This window comes from Mesoplodon bidens (assembly GCF_964165515.1).
Source record: "Mesoplodon bidens genome assembly, chromosome: 16".
NCBI lineage: Eukaryota > Metazoa > Chordata > Mammalia > Artiodactyla > Ziphiidae > Mesoplodon > Mesoplodon bidens.
In genome coordinates, this window is record NC_138173.1 from 4,491,690 (window position 1) to 4,508,611 (window position 16,922).

At 48.7% G+C, this 16,922-nt stretch overlaps 1 protein-coding gene across 1 annotated transcript; it reads left to right on the forward strand.

Moving 5' to 3' along the window:
- Positions 1-13,976: 13,976 nt before the first annotated feature.
- On the forward strand, positions 13,977-16,411 carry SOX17 (SRY-box transcription factor 17). Its single transcript, XM_081259006.1, has 2 exons — positions 13,977-14,503; positions 15,090-16,411. The coding sequence occupies exons 1-2, from the start codon at positions 14,197-14,199 to the stop codon at positions 16,025-16,027; spliced, it is 1,245 nt and encodes a 414-aa protein (XP_081115132.1). The 5' UTR covers positions 13,977-14,196; the 3' UTR covers positions 16,028-16,411.
- The last annotated feature ends 511 nt before the right edge of the window (positions 16,412-16,922 follow it).

The window sequence follows — 16,922 nt, forward strand, 5'->3', positions numbered from 1 at the left end:
ACAATTCAAGCACCCTTGAGAGCCCAGCTAATTGCAATTTAGAATGGAAAAAATCTTGGAAACAGTATCTGCCTGGAAAATACAAATTCCCCTCAATTAACGATTTAAGACCCTCTGTCTGAACAAAGGCCTTAGTATGGTAATAATATATAAGTGATACCAAAAAAGTCAATATTTTATTATATGGAAATATTTTCAATACATGGAAACTTGGGATCACAGCTCTTTGTCGATAGGGACGGGAACAAAAGGAAGATGAGGACTGGAGGGGTTTGTGACAGCCAGGATTCCAAGCGTACTGGCCAAGTTAGAAGTCAGAGTGAGTTGGGGAATGGGGTGAGCAGAATTTGGCCAAAAAGCCTGATCCCGTTACAAGACGAAGGACACCCCACAAGTCAGGGAGGGAGCCCGCACCATCTACAGGAACGGCACTCTGCAGCCTGTGTGTTGTCATAGCTGCAAACACTTTAGGTGAAGGACTGCAGGCTTCAGCTTTGGCTTCTGGTACCAGATGCCCCAAACTGACTCTTAGAAACTTCAGTTTCTCCATGGGTAAAACAACAACAACATTGTGTGTGTGTATATATATATATATATATATATATATATATATATATATATATATGTATAGAAATTGTACTGTATCACAAATATTATATCCCATGTATTCTATTATCTACATGATGCGTGAGAGTAGTTACAGCTAATAATATAGCTGGCATCAGAAGAAAGAATTCACATCGGTGACTTAGAAGCAGGTCACCGAAAGGTGACGTGACCCTAAGAGGTCCAGCTGCCCGTGCTTTCCTCTTCGCCCCCAGTTCGCTCGCCAGGCTTCCTCTCCTGCCCAGACACTAGCCCCCAGCTGCGAAGCTGAGAGCGTGCATCCCCACTCACCACCGCGGCCGCAGGTCTGCCTGTCAAGGCAAACCACCCCGCTGTTCAGCAGTGAATAATGTCAATAAACGGCTTATTGTTGACTTGGTTCTTTACCAGTGAGAGAAGGTCTCGTCTAATAGCACTCTTATAATCCACTGAGTGTCTCCTTTAAAAAAAAAAAATAAGGAACTGGGGACCTAAAACGGCTGAGTGAGGAAGGTTCTGCGGGTTTAAGGCCGGTTCTCCCTGGGGGTGGGGCGCGGCGCTGAGGTCTGCAGCCCCGGGTGTAGGGGGGTCGGGGCTGGGATGCAGGATGCGGATGCGGTACCCTGCCTGGCGGGAAGCAGCTCGGAACTTTGGGAGCAGTTTGAGGACAGGTTGATGTCTGAGGACCCTCGTAATAAAGAGTGTGAGCTTGTATTTTGCATGACTTCGTTAGTTTATTTTTTTAGTGATTTTTAAAAAAAGTTGTATTTTAAAAATATCAACGGGTGACAGATTGGAAATAAAGGGAAAACCGGATCCTTCTGCACGACTACTTTGAGAAGCCCTGCTTTAGAGAACGGTTCATTTTGATCAGCATTTCAACCACGGAGTCATTTTCTCCGCAGAAGAGTGACCCCGGGCGTGATGGGAGGGGGTGGGGAATGGGCGCGGGTACTCAGATCTCCCGCCTGTTTGCGGTGGGCGGTGGGATCTTTCTTAGTGAACCTGCAGGTGGCTGCGCAGAGATTCCTTCCTCCCAGCTCCTGGCTCCAGGTGAGCGAGTGGTCTCATCCCTTCAGCAAACACCTTCAAAGAGCCGGCTGCAGATATGAAGATTGGCCTTCTCCAAACACAGCGAGATCGGGGAGGGGGGAGGAGGTGAAAATCATATTCTTAATCACAAACAAACACAATTAACTGGCAACTGGATTAAGATACCTAATCAGTCCAAATTATCTAGAGGCTCTTATAACCATCACCCTTCTTTTGAAAGTTCTTAGTTACTCTGGGAGATAATGCTCTGTTAATGAAATATGTGTCCAGAGGGAACATTCCTCTTCTTAAAGTGACAGGATGAGGCTTCAATAAAAGCAATATGAACTCTAAGAGAAAAGAGTGTTCTCCAGAAAAAGACATGACAATGCACAAAGACCAACCAGCAGTCAAAGCGTCCACAGTTTTGGTCCCACTGAGGGCAGGGGGAATCCTCTGATGAGCTGTCTCAGGCCATCTTTCATTCATTCAGCAAATCTTGTTGAGGTCCTGTGATGTTCCGGGCACAGGGATCCAGCAGTGCACAGCACAGATGACATTTCAGGGAGCTAGCATTGTAATGCGGAGAGGGAGAGACAATAAACAGATAGATATACAATATGATGCCTGCTAAGAATAGGTGCTTTAGGAAATTATAAACCAAGTGGGAGAAGAGAGTATGAGAAGTTTCTGGAGGCGGTGGCAGACATTGGCTGTTTTAGGTAGGATGGTCTCCCAGAGTAGGTGTCCTCGGATGAGGGAGCTAGCCATAGGAAAATCTGGGGGACCTCGGTTCCATGCAGAGGGAAGAGAACATAGGTTTCAGGAAAGAAAGAGCTTGGCATGTTTTAGAAGCAGCCAGAGGCCAGAACATAGCAGAGGTGGAAGAGAGCAGTGAGAGGTGAGAGTAGAGAGGTAGGAAAGAGCCATTGTATGTGGGGTGTATAGGGGCTGCACGGGCTGCCATAATGGACAGGTATTTACACATGATTGAACTGGCATTGGTGATTATGTGTCATGTACGTGCATTGGAAATGTTCACTATTAAAGTGTATCCAAATCAAAGGCCAGGCAAAAGTTGGAAAGTATTTACTAATTATCTTTATAAATATCCTATTATAATTCATTTGTTAAACTGAATAAGTATTGGCAAAATCAAATTAGCAGAGGTCTTTGAACTACTGAAGACTTAAACTGCTCAAGAATTAAAGCTTCAGTCTGAACAACCATCCTGAAACTGAACTGGTATATTAGATATGTTTTGTAAGTCTCACTACATACAATGCCCAAACCAGTTAATACACACACATATGAGTAATGTTTGTTAAAGCATTCATGCTTCAAGTCTTTGCCTAACCAGAGGCTGCCCCTTCTAGCTCTGGGATGTTTTATCATCACACTTTCTGTAGAAATGACCCAGTAAGATTTTCCTGTTTTAGTTTTGGAAAGGGAGGAAAGATATGCCAAGGAGAGAGGAGCTTGGTAGGTGCCCTTGGCTGTCCATGGCAGCTGAATTGGGACCTGCTCACTGGCAGGGTTTCAGGAGCTGCCAGGGGTGCATCTCCTGGGCTCTGCAGAGAGAGAGCAGCTATGGAGGGGGCAGTGTTTGGGGGTGCCGAGCCTGACTTGGAGGCTCAGGGGTTGGTTTTCATATTAATACAGCTCCACAGAACTCTCTCTCACGCCGAAGATGAAAATGACTCATGGGAATTCAGTCATGCATAGAAGCAGTGTAAATTAGATTGGCCAACCTCTGAACTTGGGGTAAGTCATGAAATCTGACTTGGTATGCATGATTTTCTTCGTCTAAGATCATGGAGAGTAATGTGTGTGGGTGTGGCTGACAGAGGGGAGAGGCACTGTACTTATGAGGTATTTCCTCAAAGCTGCCACAAACTCTATGAACGCTTATGGAAAATATTGTTTAATCCTTACTCCCCTTTCTTCCTTATCGTTTTCAGCAAAAGAAAGCCTACTAGGTCAAGCCCGTCTCTAGTTTGGCTCTAGCCATGACTGAACGCCCAAGAAACACTTTTTGGTACAATCTTGTACTTTCAAAAGTATGGGTGACCCCACCCCCAAGAAACAAAAATAGTGCCTTGGTTTTTGTGTGTGTGTGTCTTTAATTGACTCCTGAGGAATTTGCCAGCAAGGAAAGATGGTAAAGAAGGAAATTTTGATACTATAGTTTATGGTCACATTTTATACTTAAAATAATTTTACAATAAATTTAAATGAGTCATTATTATTTCTTTGCTTTGCTTTTGAACATGAAAACAGTGGAGCATTGCAGGAGATCCGCACAGAGGTGCTGGTGTGCCCGGAAACCAAGCAAGCAGGTGGGGTAGCTGGGAGACGGATTACAGCCAGCAAATAACAGATATATTGAGAATAGTGGCAGCCGGTTCCTTACTGTCAGAAAAGGGATTTAAAAATACGGAAAGGAAGCAGGCTAGCGAGAATCCTGAGATGTTGGATTGGAATTGGAGGTATCTTCAATTAACTCATGGTTTTAATAGATATAGAAATAACTCTAGATATATGTGCGTATGCACGCACACGTATGGATATGTTTCCTAGCTCTCTCTGCTGAGAGTATGTAGAAGCGATGATACCCCAGTACCAATGAGAACCCAGATTTTGGTTTCTAAACACCGTCCTTCACTAAAAGATGCTTTGACTCCTTGGAGAAATGACTGAATCAGGGTTGAGGCAGGAAAAATAAAAGATGAGCCTGGAATATCTTGTTATGCCAAAAACTAAGGAAATAGTCAAAGGATGATAAGGACATATCAAAAGGATACAGGAGCCATCTTGAAAGTTGCCAGACTGGCCAAATCAATGACAAGCAGACCACCCAAACAAATAATATTAGTTAAGGCTGACAAACCACTGAATAAAGAAGGAATCCATGAGCCCATACTAAGCTAAAGGAAAGGAAAACTTCCTTACAGTAGAAGGAATACATAAATACAGAGGAATGATGGGAATACAAAACCACCACTCCTCACCCATGCAAGCAGATGCTAAGGCAGGTGGGTGGAGGCTTGATGAGGATATTAGCATAATATAGAGCAGAGTTCTCCCTACAGAAAACATTTATCAATTGCATAGGGAAAAATGGTGGCTTGAAGCTGGAGAAATTGGGCAGATACCAACCTGACCAGATGGTCAAGGTTAACTCAGCAGTGATGATGGGGCTGACAGGTAGCCTCCCTTATCATGCCCTGGGAAGGGCACGCCACCATTTCTGTGGTTCTCCTGCCAAGAATGCAGGAGCCCATACCAGACAGACTGGTCCTGGGACCCCATTGGAACAAAAGCCCCTCACTCTTTAAAACCATAAAGGAACTGTTTCAGATGCAAACCAAAAGAGACATGATATCTAAGGGCAATGTGTGATCTTGGATGGAATGCTGGACCAGAAAGAAACAGTCTTTGTGGGAGCAGTTTGCAAACTTTTAATTGGGCAAGTGGCTCAGCTGGTAGTGATGTATGGTAGGAATGTTAATTTCCTGACTTGTTTGCTTATTTGATGTCTGGTTATATGGGAGAGTGTCCTCTGGAATATTTAGAGTGAGTGAGACACCATGTCACAGCCTGCTCTCAAATGGTTCAGAAAAAGGCTAATGACACACATACAGACATACATACACATTTTTTTTTTTTGCGGTACGCAGGCCTCTCACTGTTGTGGCCTCTCCCGTTGCGGAGCACAGGCTCCGGACATGCAGGCTCAGCGGCCATGGCTCACGGGCTCAGCCACTCCGCGGCATGTGGGATCCTCCCAGACCGGGGCACGAACCCGCGTCCCCTGCATCGGCAGGCAGACTTTCAACCACTGCGTCACCAGGGCAGCCCCATACACATGTTTTAATACATAAGATATAACATATTATAAAGATGTATTACATATTTATGTAGTGTCTACAACATATCGGTATATGTTAATATGTTCTATGATAAATATGATTACATATTTATATTGTTATATCCATTTACATATTTTTAGAAAAGGAGAGAGCGAAAATGTGGGGAATTTTTTTTTTTTAGATTGAGATGGAGCAAAAGAGGTAAAATGCTAAGAAATTGAAGAGTCTCCTTGAAGGTGATACAGTTCTTTATACTATTCTTGCAACTTCTCTGTAAGTTTGAAATTATTTCAAAATAAATGATTTAAAAGAATGCTGTGTATTTACATAGCTGTATGAGTAACAAGTGCTGCATTCATATATTAGTGTAATATGTGATATTTCCTGTGTAAGGCATTCCTGTGTTTCCAAACTCTCACTAGGATAATTTTACAGAACTTGAAAAGCAGAGATGGGTTATCCCTGTGCTATACAGTAGGTCCTTGTTGATTATCTCTTCTATATACAGTAGTGTGTATATGTCAATCCCAATCTCCTGATTTATCCTTCCCCGCCCCTTAACAGCCTCTTTATATCCTCGAGCACACACAGTCCATTGGCATGTAATAAATGCTCAGGGATACTATAATGGTTGTCTTTGATCCGGTCATGCGGTCATCTTCTTTGGTGGCAAGGTGCTAAGAATTATCTCCACAGTTCTTTTCAACCCTAAGATTCCATACATGTCAGGTGAGTTCGATGGAAATGTTACATCATAAGAAAGTGTCAAAAAGAATGGGTTGTCTATTTGTCTCCAAATTTCAGTTTTAAATTAACCACTGGGGGAAAAAAAGAAAGAAAAAAAAATTAACCACTGAAATAATCTATATTTACTAAAATAATGGTTATTCAGTAAATCTATAGCCTTAGTTCGTAAAAACAGAATCTGATTTGCCCTGGATCAAAGGTGGGACCCTGTGTGCAGTAGTTTTTTAAAAAGTTTTTGCTCTCAAAGCAGCAGCATTCCATTATAACCCAGAGCAGTACAGTCTTCTTTACAATCCCTATTTCCATTTTATCTCAATTTGCTATTTTAGTTTCTGTACAAAGAATCTTCTCTAAATGCATATACACCCAGACATCTGCAGACACACACACTAGCCCATTTTCACTGAGCACTTTTACTTTGCAGAACTTCGTGTTTATTTATTCTCTTCTTTATCTGGAACAGTTGGGAAGAGATCAGACATTTTCTTCTTCCTTTTTTGAGAAAACTGAGGATGAGACCGTTTAAGTGACTGGCAGTTTACCTGGCAGCGAGTTACTGAACAACCAAGACTAGAATTTGGGATCTTTTCACAGTGAAAGATCTAGACAAGGTTTGTACATTTGTGGGTTATTCTTCCTCTAAACACGAGTCCCGGCCATAATTATCACGATTGGACTTCGTCTCTATGCCTTTAGGAGAAGAACCTAACCTGACCCAGGTTAAATGTTCATCGCAAGGTGTCTTTGCATTTCAAAGATCTTTTAACGGAATACCGAATGCTCCACAATTCTATGTATTTGTTTCCTGGCCAGTCTTCACAGAGTTTTAGAAGGTTGACATGCACAAAACAAAGATTTTTATGTCACCACCAAAGTAAAAATGTTGACATTCAAATGTAATTAGAAAATGCACAATAGTTTACAGACCTCTGAAAAGCTTTTGCCAGTGTAACAGATAATTTTGATTAAAGCATGATAACATTAGTTATTACTAGTTATCATAGATGTTACAACATTAAAATATTCCATTAATTTTTTCCTTGAAAACATTTGTTTATCTGTTACAATGAATTAACCTTCAGTATCACAGTAGCCTTTTCTTATTTATTCTCCCAATATGTCTTCATATGCTAACATGCATTAATTTAAATTTTATTTTATTATTAAATACCTGGGTAATGCTTGCTTTGTGCCAGGTCCTATTCTAAGCAGTTAATGAGCAATTAACTCGTTTCATCCACATAAAACTCTCTGAGGTCATTGTTATAATTACCCTTCACTTTACAGAGGAGATACAGAGAGGTGTAGCAATATGTCCAAGGATGCATAGCTGGTAAGCTGCAGAACTATGATTCGATACCCAGCAGTCTGACTCCCAAATCTGTGCCCATAACCAATATACCATGCTGTACTGAGCCGCAGACTTACAGGCGCTGGGGATATTTGTTGGTTAAATGAATAGATGATTATACTGATACTTGTCTCTTGTACTGATTTGAAAACATTAATCAAATTACCCAATTGCTCTGTGTCTCAATTTTCCATTCCATAAAATAGAATTGATAATATTTGCCATCCATTTCTCTCCCAAACGACAGTACAAGTGGAGCAATTTATTTTACCTAGCTGCGACGTGTATGTTTTTATGCACCCAAAGACTTGGTCAGTGGTACAGCTAGAGGAGACCAACGGCACAGATCTTAAACATGTGACAAGACCACACAACTTGGTGTAATTAACTACATCTCTTTCAGTCTGAATGAAGTACAGGGGCAGAATTTCAGAGACTCAAACTTCCTTATATGTGAACTTTATCCCCATATAACTTTGAACTGTTTTCATTTTTTCAGCTGAATTAGAATTTGTAAAAAATAATACTCAAATTGAATGAGATGTCATCTACGGCTTAGATTATGTGATCTAATAAAAATACCTAATTATAGATCTTCTAAATGAAAATGCTTTCTTGTTACAGCCCTGTATCTCTGCTACTAAAAAAAATTATTGTGACCTGGTTAGGAACCACACTGGAAGTTTCTGTGCCAAGAGTCCTTAATCCATCCCTACCTGCCTGCTGGCTTTATTGGGTTCCTACAAACCCCTTCAGGTCCTTCACTGGTTACAGACATGGCATGGAAAGAAATTCAAAACAAGGCCCACCAGTATTAACAGCAAGGGCAAACAGGTGATGCAAGCATCCTGGTCATGTGACCTCAAGCAGGTGACCTATTCTTTCTCAGTTTCAATCTCCTCTTCTGAAAAATGGGGATAATAACAAAAGCTGCCCTGCCTACCACCGGGGCTGTGCTGAAGCTCTGACGAGTTAACGTACATGAAACTGCTTTGTAAACTGTAATCTATGAGTACAAACAAATTAATACTAAAGGTTTTGTTTTTGAAAAGTCCCCCAAAGATAGAAATTTATTTATGCATATAGCCACAAGAAAAAATTTCCATGTACATTCTTGGCGTGGACTTCCATGCTGAGTGGGTTCAGCAAAGCCAGAGGACTTGAGTTAAACCTCCGAAGAGGAGAAATTTCAGGTGCTTAGTGCCTGGACACTGAACCTCTGGGGAAGAAGAGGATGAGAGAGAATAGGGTAGGTCTGAAGTCTGATGACTGCTTGTCTACACAGATATCTTAGATGAGAACAGTCTTTACTGAGGTTTATGGAGATAATTCTTAGCGCCTTGCCACCAAAGAAGATGACCGCATGACCAGATCAAAGACAACCGTTATAGTATCCCTGAGCATTTATTACATGCCAATGGACTGTGTGTGCTCGAGGATATAAAGAGGCTGTTAAGGGGCGGGGAAGGATAAATCAGGAGATTGGGATTGACATATACACACTACTGTATATAGAAGAGATAATCAACAAGGACCTACTGTATAGCACAGGGAACTCTACTCAGTACTCTATAATGACCTATATGGGAAAAGAATCTAAAAAAGAGTGTATATATGTATGTGTATAACTGATTCAGTTTGCTGTACAGCAGAAACTAACACAACATGTAAATCAACTATATTTCAAATAAATAAATAAATAAATAAATAAATAAAATAAAATAAAGAGGCTATTAAAGAGTGTTGACAAAGTTGTTGGCAAGGTTAAGAAATGGGCATAGAAGAAAATTCAGGTAACAGAGGTCAACCAAACACTGACTGCAGAGGAATCCAGCGAGGATTCCTAATATGTTCTCTCCTGTTTAGAAACCTTGGAAGCCAACTAGGGTACCATTTCAAAATCTGATATGCTTGTGGTTCAAGTTGCACAGAAAGGTGGATAATGAGTGTGTCAGGAGTGGCCTGTCCTATGACCTATTCACTTTGATCATTTCCATGATCACAGAATGCACACCTTGCCCTAACCAACCACCTGGCAAAATCCAGCCCTGCTGACAAGGGAAACTTGGCAAGCCAGAGTTTCCAGGGTAGAAAGGCCACCTATTACAGTACTTGTACTAGAAAAAAAAAAATCTCAAAGCGCTTGGCCTCCTGATGTGAGGATCACCTTTACTTGCCAGGAACAAATGATTGCGGCACAGAGGGCCTAGAACCCCCGGCTGGACGTGAATCAATCGGAGAGGAAGGCTACTGGCACCGCGCTGTGCATTCCTCCGACGCAGGGGCCGTGTCTGCTCCCCTCTGGGGGGACTGCAAGTGTTCTGCTCACAATGGACATGTCGCTAATAAGACTGTCTGCTTAGTTGACGACACGACTCTACAAGGAAAGCCCTGGCCTCTTCTGGGTGCGAGGAAGGTGGGAAGGTGGGAAGAAGTGGGTGCACAGAAGCCGCTATTGAAATTCCCTGTAGAGTTGAGAGGCCGAGATGGAGGGGACGAGCAAGCCAGTGTGTGGCTGTAATCGGTCCTGGGGACGAGCTGGGCTGCCTCTCCTTCACCCCCAAAGCCCTCTCCCCCCAGAAGTCTGAGGTTCCCTACGTCGGGGAATAAAGGGAAGGAGCCGACACTCCAACCCCGGGACCCGAGCTGGGGCGGGAGGCGGGTGCAGAATATAAGAAACACCCCCGCGGACTAGTTTCTGAGCAGGAAAGTGGACCGGGAACAGCGCATTTCCTGCTTCGCCTGTGCAAACCCCAGGCGGGGCCGAGCGGGAACAGGGTTACGGCCGAGGAGTCGCCGGCTGCCAGGGCGGGGTTCGGGGCGGCCTCGAGGGGGTCCTCGGACCAGGGCGAGAGGCCGGGGCGGGATGCAGGCGGAGGGCGTGGGAGCAGAACGCACGCCTCCCATCCTCGTGCCGAGAGAGCGTCCCCAAAGACACTCTCGGCCCCGCGGGAGAGGCGGGTGCCCCGAGGGGCAGCGTCGGACGCCAGATGCGGGGTCCGCGGGGCTCCGACCCTCGGGGGCCTCCCGGGCCGGAGCCGGCGGCCGCGATCTCTCGGACCCTCCTTCCTCCCCACCTCTCCCATCCCGCCCCCGACTTTGGACCTCTCATCCCGGACCCGCGGGGACGGGGAGGAGACGCGCGAGGTACGCAGAGCCGGCCCGCGGCCCTACCTGGGCGGTGCGGAGCCCCGGGCGCGCTGCGTGCGGCGCGCCGCCTTCCGCTAGGCTCCCGGAGGCCGCCGCGGGCGCGCGACTTAACAAACGCAAAGGCCTTCTTATTGTTCTCTCTTCCGGGGATACCACTGTCTGTCCGTTCCCGGCGTCGGCGGCGCGCGCTCCCTCCCCGCTCCCGCGCACTAGCTCTCCGGAGCCGACCCGGATCTGCCCTGGTGCCCACGGCCTTCCCCGGCCGCCGGAGTGTCCTTCGTCCGGCTCCCGCTTCCCGAGCACCGAAACACAAAAGCCTGCCGGAAACCCCCGGCCTGTGCCTGGTCACTCAGGGGTCCGAGCCGCGGCTCGCCACCTACCCGGGTTCATTTCTGCGCCCGCCGGCCACGGGCCCCGAGGGGCAACGGGCACGGCTTCGTGCCGCGCTAGTCGCGTCCTCGCCCAGCCCTTGAGCCTCGGGTCTGGCCTGGGGACCGGGCGTGCCATCAGTAGCCAGGCGCCCAGAGATCTCGGTCCGTGCACTGCGGGCGCGCCCGGCCGGCCGCGTGTACACGGCTCTTCCTCGCGCACTTGTTTGCCCCCCTCCCCCCGCGTAAATCTCTCGTGATGAGAAAAGCAAGGCTCGCAGGAAGCCACTCCGGATGTTTGCTGCTTTTCATGTGGCATTTGTGGCTGGCTCTGATAACGTCCTGAGCTCGACTTCCAACACCGCGTTTAGTAAAGGGACCGAAATAGAAGAGTCCACACACTGCGCAGACCGGTCTGCGGCGCCGCCGGCCCCAACACGCTCCCCCCAAATCTATGACAAGTGAAGGATCAGAAGAGATTAGATACAGGTAACGGTGTGGTATAGAAGGGCCTAGTCGTGGAAAGGCACCACAATTCCTTCCTGTAAATATAAGTAAATTGCTACTTCATAACTCCCAGGGAGGGTGTTATAAGCAGTAGGGGGAGGGGCGCTGAAATGTGTAGCTCCAGCTCCATCCTATGGATCCCGTGCTCTCACTTGAATTCTCAGTATCTTACCCAAGAAAAATCAGTTGTTAGTGTCCAGGAACAAGTGCAAATAATAATGGGGAAAACTGCCCCCCCCGTTTTTTTCCCCATCACTTTCTCCACCCTTGTGGCACCTCTCCCTGCAATGAGGTTCCGAGGAGGAACACGAGGGTGAAGAAAGCGTACAAGGGTAAATCCGTGCATATACATTTTCTGGACGCACACGTGGATTGTATTTCCTGTACCCTATGTTATTTTTTTATGGAATTAGTCATATAGATTCATCCAGGCAGATAAAATGTATTCTCGAACAGGGATTATTTTTGTTTGGTTTTCAATCTCTATTCTGAGAAAACTCCTATTTGTTCATAAAAACTTTTGCGTTGATAGAAAGTCCTGCTTTGAGATCTCTGAGAAGATATTACTTTGCAGCAAAGTTAGAGAAGATCACCAAGAAAACAAGCAGCCAGGCGCTGCGTGATAAATCTGTTCTCTCTGCTTCTATAGTTTCCTTATCAGATAACCAGTTGTAATGCAGTCTTGCTTAATTTTCAAGCCCATATTTTTCTTTTTCAGAAAAATAAACTCTTAAAGGAGAAGTACATAATCAGTTAAATGTGTTTAAGATTATCAATTGCTTCAAAACCACCAATTAAAAATAACACCTCTCTATTGTTTCCTTAAGCAGATTACTTTTAAAATTCTTGTCTGAAACTCAGCGACCCAGGAACTAGAACCACTTTCTGGCCGCTGAAGGTTAGGGAGCGCAGCCAGTGTCACAGATCCTCACGGAGTTCAAGCTGGCTTAAAACAAGTGTGCAGAAGTTCTTTGGAGAAATAGCAAAGTCAGAGAAACCGAAGGCCAAGTGTTTTCCAAGTTTCTGTTTCTTTGTTTTTATGAATGCCACTAACAAGCGGACTTGATAGATTACTTGTCGCTGTAATATCACACTAGAAGCTGCAGCACTTACCTCCCAGATCCCGGCTGTAAGCCCTAGATTTTCATCACCCCTTCACAGTAAACAAAGTCTGTTGTAGAGGGTGATATATTGGTTTCTTTGCAAAGTTATCTAATTACGCAGGAATGGCCGTGTTCGTTGCTGTAGAAAACAACGCGATACACAAACAAGTACACGAATACAACAGCTTGGCTTAAAGGTTAAGAGCTCCAAGTCTGAGGGCAGACTACTGGAGATGAATTCTACTTGCCCTGATCTTGGGCAAGGTCCTTAACCTCTCCGTGCCTCAGTTTCCTCTCCTGTAAGATATAATAGCCTCTACCTCATAGGGTTATAAGGATAAACTAGTTTGCTGACGTTTGGAAGGATGGTGTGCTGTATATAAGAGCAAGATAAGGGCTTGTTTACAAATCCCACTCAGAAGGTTTCTCAGATTAACACAGAAGTTTAACGGTCATTCAGATTTTCATTGCAGTCTAGAGAAACATAGAGGAATCCCCCAGTCATCTGTGAGGGTCACCACCTCAAGCTGACCCTCCGAGCTACAGTTATTTCGCTCCTCAGGAGTTGCTTTCTTTCCTCTAATCGGCAGGCATTTAGATAAATATCACTGCTGTCTTTACCACATTTTAGAAATCAAAACTAAGCCTTGCCTCTTTTACTGAACACATATGAGAAAACTTTGTTAAGTTTACTGTACATTTCACGTACAAATTGTCAAGGGTCGGTTCGTCTTTTTGGGTAAAGTTTTTCATTTCTTCGGAATGACGTTTGTAATCTTGTTTTAGAAAGTAGAATTTACCTCGGACATGGCATTTTGAATATAGTACAACAAGCACGTTGAGTCCTTGGGAAGAGAAAGTATTTTTCAATTTGAAGACGTCCGTAGGTCTCTCGGAAGAAGGCTAGGTCACCCACGGCTGAAACACCCTCAGCTCCTGGTTTAGTGGATGCTTCGTGTGTTGATCCGAACTGCCGGGGGCCAAGTGCTTCTGTGCAGCAGTGCGATGAGCACCCGGGAAAGTTTTTCAGAAGTCCCCCTTCCCGGGTCGGAGAGGACGTGGCGCCTAAGCCCGGCTCCAGCCAGTTTTCCCGGGGGCAGGTGTAGCCCTGGGCGCAGGGTCGGGGCGGGGGAGGGGAAAGGGCGGGCGTGGGGTTGAGCTGGGACTTGGGACTTGGGCGGCGAGCTGGGCGTGGGCCTAGCGACGCCGGCCCGGCCCGCCCCCGTCGCTCCATTGGCCACGTCTGTGCAGAAAAGGCACCGCGGCCTAGGGGCGCCCGCAGTGTCACTGGGCCGGCGGGGACGCTGGCTGCGCCGGGGCTGCGATCTGCCAGGGACGCCGGCGGTGGGGTCGGGCCGGGGGGCGCGAGCGGCCCGCGGGGCATCTCCCTCTCTCGCTCCCCACCCCCTCCCTCCCCCCCGGTCGGGGGAGGCGGCGTGTCCGGCGGAGGGTCGCGGGGCGCGGGGCAGGGCTGGAGCGCCATGAGCAGCCCGGATGCGGGGTACGCCAGTGACGAGCAGAGCCAGCCCCGGAGCGCGCTGCCCGCCGTGATGGCCGGGCTGGGCCCCTGCCCCTGGGCCGAGTCGCTGAGTCCCCTCGGGGACATGAAGATGAAGGGCGAGGCGGCGGCGAGCAGCGGGGCGCCGGCCGGGACGGCGGGCCGAGCCAAGGGCGAGTCTCGCATCCGGCGGCCGATGAACGCCTTCATGGTGTGGGCGAAGGACGAACGCAAGCGCCTGGCGCAGCAGAACCCGGACCTGCACAACGCCGAGCTGAGCAAGATGCTGGGTGAGTCCGAGCCCGGGACCCAGAGAGTGCGAATCGTGGAGCCGCTTCCTTGAGCCTCACGGGGTGTGGGCCTCGCGCCGGAGGAGGCCGGGGGTGCGCGGCCGCCACGTCCTTCCCTGGGGCCCTCGGTCCCTTCCCGCTTCCCGCTCTCCGAGTCTCCGAACGGCTTTGGGCCTCGGCGCCCGGCTTCCCCGGGTGGCCGGGGCGCGGGTCCAGCGGCTCCGGGAGGCGGCTTCCCCGCGCGTCGGAGTGGCGGCGAGGGCACCCTGGCGCGGAGCTGGCTTGGTCGCGCCCGTCCCCCCGACTCCTCGCCCGGGTGGGGACGCTCTCGGTTCCTCGGACGACCGCGAGCGGATGAGCGGGAAGCCGCTTCTAGGAGGCGACAGGAAGGCACCCGAGGCCTCGCGTCTTCCCCGAGTGCTCGGCCTCCGCAGGCCCAGCGTTCACCTTCACCTGGACGCCTTCCCCTCCCTGCCCGGGCTGCACAATCCGAGGTCGGAGGCGGGGGCGGTGGGACCAGCTGGGCCCCGGGAGCGGGGCTCCGACCCTAAGCCCGCGCGCCTCTCCACCTCCCGCGCTCCCGCAGGCAAGTCCTGGAAGGCGCTGACGCTGGCGGAGAAGCGGCCCTTCGTGGAGGAGGCCGAGCGGCTGCGCGTGCAGCACATGCAGGACCACCCGAACTACAAGTACCGGCCGCGGCGGCGCAAGCAGGTGAAGCGGCTGAAGCGGGTGGAGGGCGGCTTCCTTCACGGCCTCGCCGAGCCGCCGGCGGCCGCGCTGGGCCCCGAGGGCGGCCGCGTGGCCATGGACGGTCTGGGCCTGCCCTTCCCCGAGCAGGGCTTCCCCGCGGGCCCGCCGCTGCTGCCCCCGCACATGGGCGGCCACTACCGCGACTGCCAGGCTCTGGGCGCGCCCCCGCTCGACGGCTACCCGCTGCCCACGCCAGACACGTCCCCGCTGGACGGCGTGGAGCCCGACCCCGCCTTCTTCGCCGCGCCGCTGCCCGGGGACTGTCCGGCTGCCGGGCCCTACAGCTACGCGCAGGCCGCGGACTACGCGGGGCCCCCGGAGCCGCCCGCCGCCGGGCCCCTGCACGCCCGGCTCGGCCCGGAGCCCGCGGGCCCCGCGATGCCGGGCCTCCTGGCGCCCCCCAGCGCCCTGCACATGTACTACGGCGCGATGGGCTCGCCGGCGGCGGCGGCGGCGGCGGCGGCGGCGGGCGGCGGGCGCGGCTTCCAGATGCCGCCGCAGCCGCCCCCGCCGGGCCCGGGGCAGCCGTCGCCGCCGCCCGAGGCGCTGCCCTGCCGGGACGGCGCGGACCCAGGCCAGCCGGCCGAGCTCCTCGGGGAGGTGGACCGCACGGAATTCGAACAGTACCTGCACTTTGTGTGCAAGCCCGAGATGGGGCTCCCCTACCAGGGACACGACTCCGGCGTGAATCTGGCGGACAGCCACGGGGCCATCTCCTCGGTGGTGTCCGACGCCAGCTCCGCGGTGTATTACTGCAACTACCCCGACGTCTGACGGGTCCCCTCCGACCCAGCCTGCAGGCCAGAAGCACAAACAGTGTTACACACTTCCTGGAGGAGCTAAGGAAATCCTCAGCCTCATGTCGTGTCATGTTGTTTTGAAGTTGCCTTGGCGTATAATTTATGGTAATTTATTTTGTCTGCCACTCGAACACTTGGGGAGAGAAAAATGTGAGGTGGTGTTTGAAGATTGGTTCAGACACTTGTTTCCCACAGTTGCGTTGTCAAAACCCCATTTCCAAGTTCAAGTTCACCAGTTTTCAGTGGGTCCCGGAACAACTCGCTCCGTTTCCCGAAGCTTTATTGATCTAAGAAATTTTATCCCGGGTGTGTTCTTTCAATCTTAAAAATAAATAAACAAATAAAATCTGGAATCCTACTTTTTCACTCTGCTAACGCCTCTGTCACAAAAGCCAATTTTTGTGATCAATGTTAAGTATTTAATAGAATTAGAAATATTTTTAATGATGACACTAAATATATAGTCACTGTAAACTTCTCATTCTCCTGTAAGAGTAGACTTGAATGCCTTGAAGGAGAAGCCCTCAGATGAACACTTGGGCGTCCCAGGTTGTCTTTGCTAGGGGAAAAGAAAACCTCACAGAATGAGCCTGCTGTGCATTTCAAGTGATCCTGGTTCCTACAAAGTAAATCGTAACACTCTAAATATTTTCAATTTTAGTATATCATTTTCTAAATCAGAGAAGAACATCCAGGTAATTTCGGTTTTCTTGTTGAATCTTGAGATCTGACTAAAGAAGCTTTTGGATTGTCTTTTTTTCTTGTCTGTATTTCACCAAGAGTCTTTAAACTCCCTCTCAACACTGAACTCACCAGTCATCACACATCTACACCTTGGGAAGTAGTGTTGCTGGGTTAAAAATAATTTG